The sequence below is a fragment of the Pezoporus wallicus genome, unplaced genomic scaffold (genome assembly GCF_028554395.1).
Source record: "Pezoporus wallicus isolate ANWC-B61680 ecotype Strahan unplaced genomic scaffold, APGP_CSIRO_Pwel_v1 contig_9450, whole genome shotgun sequence".
Taxonomy (NCBI): Eukaryota; Metazoa; Chordata; class Aves; order Psittaciformes; family Psittacidae; genus Pezoporus; species Pezoporus wallicus.
In genome coordinates, this window is record NW_026637444.1 from 147,964 (window position 1) to 157,462 (window position 9,499).

The 9,499-nt window shown below is 69.0% G+C and overlaps 2 protein-coding genes across 3 annotated transcripts; one reads left to right on the plus strand and one right to left on the minus strand.

The window, feature by feature from the left end:
- The first annotated feature begins 577 nt into the window (after positions 1 to 577).
- Positions 578 to 2,970, plus strand: CRELD1 (cysteine rich with EGF like domains 1). 2 transcript variants are annotated; one of them, XM_057405544.1, is made up of 10 exons: positions 578 to 628; positions 1,146 to 1,228; positions 1,322 to 1,432; positions 1,512 to 1,603; positions 1,699 to 1,875; positions 1,952 to 2,047; positions 2,132 to 2,215; positions 2,314 to 2,409; positions 2,495 to 2,638; positions 2,720 to 2,970. In XM_057405544.1, exons 1-10 carry the CDS (start codon positions 593 to 595, stop codon positions 2,938 to 2,940), a joined length of 1,140 nt encoding a protein of 379 aa, XP_057261527.1. In that variant the 5' UTR covers positions 578 to 592; the 3' UTR covers positions 2,941 to 2,970. The 2 variants fall into 2 exon arrangements, with proteins under 2 accessions (XP_057261527.1, XP_057261526.1); XM_057405543.1 differs by having other exon boundaries at positions 593 to 790.
- A 652-nt stretch (positions 2,971 to 3,622) lies between these two features.
- Positions 3,623 to 7,798, minus strand: PRRT3 (proline rich transmembrane protein 3). The gene is made up of 4 exons (XM_057405545.1): positions 7,762 to 7,798; positions 6,087 to 7,137; positions 5,869 to 6,009; positions 3,623 to 5,497 (listed from the first exon to the last, which is right to left on the minus strand). Exons 2-4 carry the CDS (start codon positions 7,117 to 7,119, stop codon positions 3,729 to 3,731), a joined length of 2,943 nt encoding a protein of 980 aa, XP_057261528.1. The 5' UTR covers positions 7,120 to 7,137; positions 7,762 to 7,798; the 3' UTR covers positions 3,623 to 3,728.
- Between the last annotated feature and the right edge of the window lie 1,701 nt (positions 7,799 to 9,499).

Sequence of the window (9,499 nt, forward strand, 5' to 3'; positions counted from 1 at the left end):
AGGTGGGATGATGGGGAACAGGGAAAATCTGAAGAAGATGAGGGGGAATTGGACCCGCTAATGGGGGATCATGGGGAACTGGGCCAGTACCGGTGAAATGAGGGGGAACTGGACAGTTCAGAGGGGATGATGGGAAACTGGGCAAATCTGAGGGGGAATGAGAGGGAACTGGACCAGCTCACTGGCGATGACGGGGAAGTGGGGCAGTCGGGAGGGATGAGATGGATCTGGACCAGCTCATGGGGATTGATGAACCGGGCAAATCAGGGGGCGCTGGACCAGTTTGGCTGGACGGGAGCAGGTGACCTGGGACCGGTTTGAGTGGGGGGTGATAGGGACCGGCCCAGGCGGGTCGGGGACTGAGGTTCTCTCCCCGGAGCAGGACCCGTGCGCCCCGAGAAGCCGGTGCGGGGTCCCCACCCCGCAGGTGTCCTTGGAGGCGGCCCCTTTAAGGCGGCGGGGAGGCGGGGCCCGGCGGGCGGCGCGGATTGGCTGTGAACGGGGGGTCGCGGGCAGCGGGAGCGCTGCCATTGGCGGGGGCGGTGGTCGCTGAGTCAGTGGGCGGGGCCAGGCGGCGCGGGCGGGGCGCAGGATGGGGCCGCGGGCGGCCGCGCTGCTGCCGGTGCCGGCCCGGCGGGGGGGGCCGGCGCTGGGGGGGGCCCTGCTCGGGGCCGCGCTGCTCGGGGGGGTCCTGTTGGCGGCCGCCCGCGCCCACCCGGACCCGGACCCGCACCCGGACCAGGCCGAACCGTGCCGGGCCTGCCGCGGCCTCGCCGACAGCTTCATCAGGGTGCGGGGCGGGGAGCGGGCTGGGGGTACGGGGTGACACGGGCCCTGCATGGGGGGAGCGGGGGTGACGGGGGCGGCACAGCCCGGGGGTGATGGGGGAGCGGGAGCAAAGCGGGAAGCACGGGCTAGGGGGGGCAAGGAGGTGACGGTGCTCCTTAGGAGGGGTATTTGTGGGCTACGCTCCCTATAGCATCCCAAGGGAATGAGGGGTTCCGGGGGGACGCAGCGGCTGGGGTCTGGGATGAGCAGAGGGTGGAATGGCCATGGGGTGACTTGTGGCAGCGGGGAGGGGACTGTATGGGGCTGGGGGTTATCAGGGGGTTCCCACTGTGCTGCCCCCTCCACCGCGTGCCCAGGGCCTGGAGAGGACGAAGCACGAGGGCTTCGGTGGGGGCAACACGGCCTGGGAGGAGGAGAAGTTGGCCAAGTACCAGCACAGGTGGGTGCCCCCTGTTAAAGGGGTTTGGGGGGGGTCGGGTTTCCCTGTGCAGGGGATGCACGCATCCCAGTGCTGACCCCCTTGTCCCCATAGCGAGACCCGTCTGCTGGAGGTGCTGGAGGGTGTCTGTGCCCCCTCGGACTTCTCCTGCCACCAGCTGCTGGAGCGCAGCGAGGAGCACGTGGAGCAGTGGTGGTTCCACGAGTGAGTCTGGGGATGGGGACATGGAGGGGGGGGGGCAAGGGGGTGGCAGGGTGCTGAGTGCTGTGTCCCCCCTCCCCAGGCAGCAGCAGCACCCCGACTTCTTCCAATGGCTGTGCATGGACACGCTGGCGCTCTGCTGCCCGCCTGGCACCTACGGCCCCGACTGCCGGCGTGAGTAGCTGCGGCACGAGCGAGCACTGCCTGGGATGGAGGGATCCCCCCTCCGGAATGCTGCCCCCCATCCCGGCTGCTCTCTCCCCGTGCAGCCTGTGCCGGTGGGCCCCAGCAGCCCTGCAACGGCAACGGGCGATGCGACGGTGATGGCACACGCCGCGGCACCGGCCTCTGCGTCTGCAGCCCCGGCTATGGTGGCCCCTTCTGCGCCGAGTGTGGTGACGGCTTCTACGAGGCTTCACGGAACAAGAGCCACCTCGTGTGTGCCGGTCGGTAGGGCTATGGTGGGGGGGTGCACGGCCGAGGTCCCCCCCTGGCTCTCACACTTGCTGTCCCCTGTCACAGAGTGCTACCGGGCATGTGGGCGCTGCACGGGGCCGGAGGACTCCAGCTGCCTTCGCTGCAAGAGGGGCTGGGTGCTGCACGAGCACCGCTGCATTGGTGAGGGCTGTGGTGGGCAGCAGGCGGGCTGGAGGCTGTGGGGTGAATGGGGCTGATGGGGATGTCCCCCCTCTTCTCTTGCAGACATCGATGAGTGTGGCACGGAGATGGCGCACTGCCGAGCCAACCAGTTCTGTGTCAACACTGAGGGCTCCTACGAGTGCCGAGGTCAGGCAGGTTTGGGTATAGGTGGCTATGGGTTATTCCCCATGGCCTGGGCTGGGAGGGCTCTCTGTTGTTGACCCCAGCTCCTCTCCCCATATCAGACTGCTCCACGGCTTGCATCGGCTGCATGGGTGCTGGGCCGGCTCGCTGCAAGAAATGCAACAAGGGCTATTGGCGGGATGGAGCCAAGTGCCTGGGTGAGTGTGTCCTGGGGGCAGCTCTGGCACTTCCCCGCTGCCCGATCCCTGCCGGATCCCTGCCTGATCCCTGCCTTCCCCCCAGACGTGGATGAGTGCGCCAGCGCCGAGGAGCCGGTGTGCACGGGGGCACAGGAGGTGTGCGAGAACACGGAGGGCAGCTACCGCTGCGTCTGCGCCCGCGGCCACGTGCGCCGGGATGGGCAGTGTGTGGAGGACAAACCCCCCGGTAAGGCCTGACGCGGTGTGGGGCAGCGAGGCGGGGGTCTCCCCATTCATTTGTGCCCCCCTACAAGCGCCGTCCTTGCAGATGCGCCAGAGAAGGGGTTCTTTGACGACGTGACGGAAGACGAGGTGGTGGTGCTGCAGCAGATGTTCTTTGGGGTGATGATCTGTGCCCTCGCCACACTGGCTGCCAAGGGTGACATGGTCTTCACCGCCATCTTCATCGGCGCCGTGGCTGCCATGGCTGGCTACTGGCTGTCTGACCGCAGCGACCGCGTCCTCGATGGCTTCATGAAGGGCAGATAGCCGTGGGGCTGTTGGGTGCAGGCCTGGGGTGGAGGGGCTGGCTGCCGAAGCAGCATCCTGTGCGTGGTGCTGTGCCCTGCATGTGTCCCCCAGCCCCACATTAGTGTAGGGTCTTGCCCTCCCTGTTGCAGAGTGAGCCGGGGGTACCTGATCCCTGGGGGTTCCGCACAGCCTGCTCCGGCCGGCATGGTGATGCCCGGCAATGTGGCACTGGGATAGGAGGGGCACAGCATGCTGCCCCCCGCCCCATGGCGCTGGATGGGGGAACCTGGCACTGTGGCAGTTAGGATGATGTGGGGCAGGCCGGGGGGTGCTCTGGCACTGCTGGGTGCCGGGCTGGTGATGCTGCTGGCCCCATGCAACCCTGTGTGTGTGTGTGTGTCCCATCCCCGTGGGGCAGTGGGGGCTGAGCCATGGCTCTGGGAGAGCTGCTCCCCCCCAACCCCTCGTCCCCACATCCCTGGGCAGAGCCCATCTCCCCTCCCAGGCTGCTGGGGTCAGGGGGTTGGGGTCCCCTCCCTGCTCTATGCTGGTGGGGGGTCCCTGCCCTGTGCATGAGCGTGGCTGTTGCATTTGTCCGTGGTTTGTCCATCGGGGTGTGCGCATCCGTCTGTGTGTCCATATCTCAGGAAATAAAGCTCTGCACACCCAGCTCGGCTGCTAGGGGTGAAGGGGGGGGGGGGGGGGGCGGGCTCCTCCCGGTATAAGTTGTTTATTTCTCTGGTTTGGCACAAAAAGGAACCGGCCCCCTCCTGCCCGGCCCTGCGCCCCCCAGTCTCTGTCCATTCTCACAGTTCAATGGTGTCACTGGAGAGGCTCCGGCTGTCCATTGCCTTGGCGGTGGCTGGGAAGCCGCGGGGGCCATCCCGTTCGCAGCCCGGTGTCCCGGTGGGCAGCAGCAGCGGTGCCCGGCTGGGTGCCTCATCCATGGGCAGGCTGTCTGGCGAGGACAGCCCATGGCGCCAGGGGTTCCAGCTGATCTTCAGCGAGCTGCTGTCCAGCGAGCTGGTGGAGGCGGTGACGGTGATGGTGACGGTGCCGGGGGGATGCCGGGGGCCGGGCAGCTCCGTTAGCGAGCTGCACCTCACCATGCGGCCCAAGCCGGGGGTCCCGGCGGTGGCGGGTGTGGGGGAGCCCCGCAGCGACGTTCCGGAGCCGCGGCGGGGCCGCCCGAAGAGGCCGTCGTGCAGGAGGTGCCGGCGGCAGAGCGCCTGGTCGATGCTGCGGCGCAGGTCGATGGGGGACGGCGGGCGGAACCCCAGCTCGCCCAGCGACGGGGACGAGCCCTGCTCGAAGGCGGCGCAGGAGCGGGCGGCCGCCAGGTTGGGGCACTTGGGGCTGAGCCCCGGGCCCGCGGCGCTGCCCGCCCAGGGCTCGTTGCTGTCCTTGAGCGCCCGCAGCGGGAGCTGCTCCGCGGGGTTGCGGATGAGGCTCTTGGAGATGTCGTTGCCCGCTGCCCGCTCGGCGCCGCTGCCGCCGGTGCCGCCGCCGGCCCAATCGTAGCAGTTGTTGGGGTACTCGGGCGCCTCGGCTTTGCGGCCGGCGCAGAAGAACCGCAGCGCCTTGGCCCAGCAGGAGTGAGCGGCGGGGCTGCGGCGGCGGCAGCGGCAGCACAGGGGCTCGGTGGCGGCCGCCAGCAGCGCCAGCGCCGTGCCCAGCTCAGCCGCCCGCAGCCAGAGCTGCGCAGCCCAGCCCGGCCGGGAGAACCGCGCCGGGGTGCCCAGGACCCCGCGCAGCCACAGGGCGCTGTAGAGCTGCAGCCCGCACACGGGCAGCCCCGCAACCGCCGCCGCCAGCAGCGCCCTCGCCCCGCGCCCCGCGTCTTCGTGCGGTGCCCGCAGCACCCGCCAGCACCCGCAGAGCCCCCCCAGCAGCAGCAGCGCTCCCGCTCCGCAGCCCAGCGCCTGCAGCCCCAGCCCCGCCGCCGGGCCCAGCCTCGGCGGTAGCAGGTCCGCGGCCCCCAGCACCGCGCTCTGCAGCGCGGCCGCGGCCCCCAGCGCCGGCAGCCCCCGCAGCCACGCCGGCAGCAGCCGGAGCTGCGCCAAGCGCTGCAGGCGCTGCAGGAGGAGAGCGAAGGCGCCGAGCATCAGCGGGAAGGGGACGGTGCTGAGCAGCAGCAGCACCCGCGGGGGCAGGCGGTGCCGTGCCCCGTAGGGGTCCAGCAGCAGGAAGGTGGCCCGCAGAAGACAGGCGCACAGCAGCAGCCCGTGGGCCCCTAGAATGTGGGGCAGGTTGAGGGGGCGCAGAGCAGCCGCCCAGGCCAGCCCCACCACGCAGCCCAGCGCCAGCAGCAGGAGGATGGCGGCTGCCCCGTAGATGTGGGTCTCCCAGGTGAAGCCCAGCTGGTGCCGCAGCTCGGCCCAGCGCAGCCCCGTCCCATTGGACCCTGGTGATGGAGAAGGGTGGCTCAGCTGTGGTGTTTGCGGCGGCTGTGGCGGCTGTGGTGGATATGGTGTGGATGGGTGCCGTGGCGCTGGTTGTGGTGTCACCGCTGCCCGCCATGCTGTGACCGAAGGGGATGGGGTGCCGTGGGCAGGGGGGTTTGTCCCTGGGAAGCCTGCAGGCCAGACAAAGGGGATGGTTAGCGGTCCCTGCATTCACTCCCCATCCACAGGGGTATGCCCCATGCCAACCATAGCTGTGGCCGATGACACCTCTGGGGGTCTCCAGCAGGACCCCCCAGTGGCATGTCCTTGGTCACATCCCCGATCCCCAAGTGGAAACCCGCTCCTGCTGGGCTTTAGCACTAATCCCTACTGGCAGGACTAGATTAGGGCCATTGCCCAGCGCAATCCTGATTGAAGGTGTCACCGTGCCCTGGCTGGGAGGCCCAAGATAGCTGCATCCCCCCCGCCAGCCCTGATGCCCCATGGATGGGCTCCCATGGTCTACGGAGAATGGATGGGCTTGGATGCAGCCCTGCGTCACCTGAGTGCCTGGTGCTGTTTGTCCCTGCGGTGGGAGGTGCTGTTGGCTGTGGGGCGGCCTCGGTGGCGTTTGGGATGCTCACGGCTCCCACGGCGCCCCGGACCCGCTGCGGGGTCCCGACGTCCTCCTCAGGCAGCAGCCCTGCGAAAGAGGGCAGAGCCGGGCGCTGGCACCCACAGGGAGCGTGGTCCCTACCGCATGGTCCCCCCTGCTCCTACCTGTGCCGGGGAGGTCCGTTGTGATGCTGGAGTTGGGGGGCAGCAGTGCAGGGCCAGTGCTGAGCGCAGCCCCCGGGGCAGGCTGGGGTACCCCCTGTCCCATCGGGCCGGGGTCCGTGCGAGGGGCTGCGTCCCCGGTGCCGGCAGTGCTGTGGCTGAGCGGGGCTCTGCGAGTGCTGCGCTGGTGGGATGGGAGCGGCCGGGTCCAGGGCTCAGCCAGCCCCAACGATGGGGCTGCGGGGGGCAGCAGTGAGGCAGAGCTGAGCGGAGCAAGGGAGGGTATGGCGGGACCCCCCAAGTCCCCCTGTGTGCCCAATGACTGTGTGGAGCCGGGGCTGGTGTGGGCACTCCTGCCCTTGGGGTGGGAGACAGGGCCAGTGCCCAGAGGAACCAGTGTCCCCATGGCCGCTGTGGGTCCCTCCGCCACTGATTGTCCCCCTCTGTGGGCATCTGTCCCCACCCCATTGCGCACCCCCGCTGCCGGCGCGGGGATCAGGGCGATGGTGGACACGGTTGGCCGAGGGCTGGGGGTGCTGTGCCTTGCCCAGGGCGGCCCTGAGGAGCCCAGCCCCGTGTCCACGGGCACCTCAGGGCCTGGTGCCCCCAGCGCAGAGCCATGGGGCAGCGAGGTCCCCCCGTGGGGACTGTTCCAGCCTTTGGCCTCTTGTCCCTGCCCGGCGATGAGCATCTCCTCCGCCACGTCCGGGGCCGCGCCGCCACCTCCCGTGGTGCTTTCCGTCTCCGGAGGTGCCCCCATGGCCTCTCCTGCCCGCAGCGGTGGGAACCAGTGCACGGGGCTGCTGCCGCCCCAGCGCTCACCCCCGGGGGCCCCGGCACCGCTCGGCTCCCCTGAGGCTTCCCAGGCTGGGGACAGGCCCGGCCACCGCTGACCCCAGGCTGGGACGTGCCGGGGGTCCCTGCTCTGCTGCAGGGTCCTGCCTGGGGTCAGCCCCGCCGGCACCGGCCCCCGTGCACCGGCGGGGCCCCCGGCAGCAAGGAGGAGTCCCCAGGTGACCAGCAGTGCTGCAGCCATGGTGAGTGCCAGGCGGCCCTGCGGGGATGGGGGCTCTGTGAGCTTGGGGGGCTCATGTCACCGGCCGTGGGGCCACTGTGCCCACAGACACCCATTGTCATGGCTGTCCCGGGGACCCTTCCCAGCTGGCCCCATCCCTGGTCTCCCTGCTGACGGTGGCCCCATTCCCGGTCTTCCTCTTCCCAGTGCCCCCAGTGCTCATGGTCCCCATCACGGTGTCCCCAGTGCTGGTGGTCCTTGGTGCTTAGTGGTCCCTGCTCCCAGCATCCCCGGTGTCCCCATCCCTGATGCTCCATCCCCGGTGTCCCGGCGGCCCCGCTCTGGCGCGCACCGTTCACCTTGGCGCGTCCCCGGCTGCATCCCGCTGGGGATGCCCGGCCCCGCGCGCTCCCGCCGCCACCGCCGCCGCACACGGGAACGGGGACGGGACCGCCCGGTTGCAGCGGCGGGGCCGGGCTGCGAGGCCGGCACCATCGCGGGGCCGGTTCAGCCGCCGCATCCCGCGGGCCCCCGCCTGCCGCGGCCCCACTGCTCGATGCTCGGTACCCGGTGCCCGGGCCGCGGCGCGTCCAGCCCCCTCCCGCCGCCCGCCGCAGCACGGGAGGCCCCGGTGCGGGTGCCGGTCGCAGCCCCCCCGCTGACCTGCCGGTGCCAGTGCCGGTGCCGGTGCGGGCCGGGCGCTGCAAGCGGAGCGGGTGGCGGCGGCGGCAGCCGGTCACGCGCCGCCCCAAGCCGCGGGCACCCGCGCGGGAACCCGCCCGCACCGGGAGGCGGCGGGGGGGGGGGGGGGGGGGGAACGGGAAGCGAGGGGAAGGGGGTGCTGCGGGGCCGCTCGGGAGCGGTTGGAGCCGGTGTGCGGGGACGGGAAGTGGGGGAGCGGGCACCGGGTGGGTCCCGGAGAGGCGGCTGGGGTGAGATACGGGGAGCAGGACCCTGTGGGGTGGGAGAACGGCGGGGCAGCAGCGGGGATGCTGCGGTGGAGGGGATGGACAAGCAGGGCGGGCAGGGCAGGCGGGACCCTGTCGGGTCCTCGGGCGAGTCTATGGGTGCCCCTGGTCCCTGGCACCTTCCTGCCCCACAGCTCCTGCCCGCCCTGCACGGGGCAGGCAGCAGCCTGGCAGCCGCTGTGCTCTGGGGCCCTGCCAAGTGCAGGTAATTAGCTAATCAGGTAATTGTCCCGCTGGAGAGCTGCCCGCTTGGCTAGGCTTTGGGTTGGCATTGGCACGGCCTCAAAGTGACACTGGCTCCGGGCACTGGCACACAGGTGGTGCTCCCCGGTCCCTCGGGCAGCACCAGAGCCACTGCAGCTGTGGCAAACCCCTGTCACCACCATTGCTCTCTTCTCACCCAGGACAGCGGGGACAGGACAAGGGGGAATGGCTTTAACCTGCCAGAGATGAGCTCTTAGGCAGAAGCTCTTCCCTGTGAGGGTGCTGAGGCGCTGGCACAGGGTGCCCAGAGAAGCTGTGGCTGCCCCATCCCTGGCAGTGCTCAAGGCCAGGGACTTGCCTGGTGCAGGGAGAGGCTCCACTGGCTGCTGTTGCTGTTACATCTCCTTTCTCCAGGGTTTTTGGTTGCTGTCATGTGCATGTAGTCGGGGGCTGTAGTGGTCCCTGCATCGTATCCCACTGCTGCTTCATCTCTGGGGTGCTGGGGAGCCTTGCCCTGCTCTGTCTCAGCACAGAGACACCTCCAGAGGTCCCTCCAAGCTCAGCCATGTGCTGCAGAGCTGCTGCCTGCAGTCCAGGGCCTGAACCCATCTCCATCGACCCCATGGAGCTGGTTCTGCCCAGCACAGGCTATGCTGGGATGGAGGTGGGTAGCGGAGGATGATGTGATCTGCATGGCCATGATGCCATCATGCAGCCCCTCTGCTCACCCCAAGGCTCAGGGGGCTCCCCGTCTGTCCCCCACTGCCTTCTCCTTGTTAGTTATCATCATTGAACCAGTGTGGAACGGGAAGGGTGGAGGTTTCCTTCTTTAAACATCAGAGAGGAGTTGAACAAACGAATCCTCCCAGCTCCATGATCCAGGGCAGTTAAAAGAGCAGCCGCCTGCTCACCCGCGGGAACAGGATCCTGCCTCTCCCCAAAGACCAACACAGCCATGCTGGACTTTGGCAAACACACAATGAGTTTATTACAGCCAGGAAAAAGGGATCGCAGCCTTCCCCCTCAGGACAGCGAAGCTGCACTGTGCAGATTCGTGGCAATAGAGCTCTTTTGTCAACACCAAATGCTGCTTTTGCTGGTAATTACTCAGATTGCAAATCAGATGTGTCTGACCTGGGTGTTTTGGAGCAACTCCTCACCTGAGAGGTTCCTAAAGAACAAGGGCTGTCCACCAGTGGCTTCATCTGCTCAGTGTGAATGTCACATTT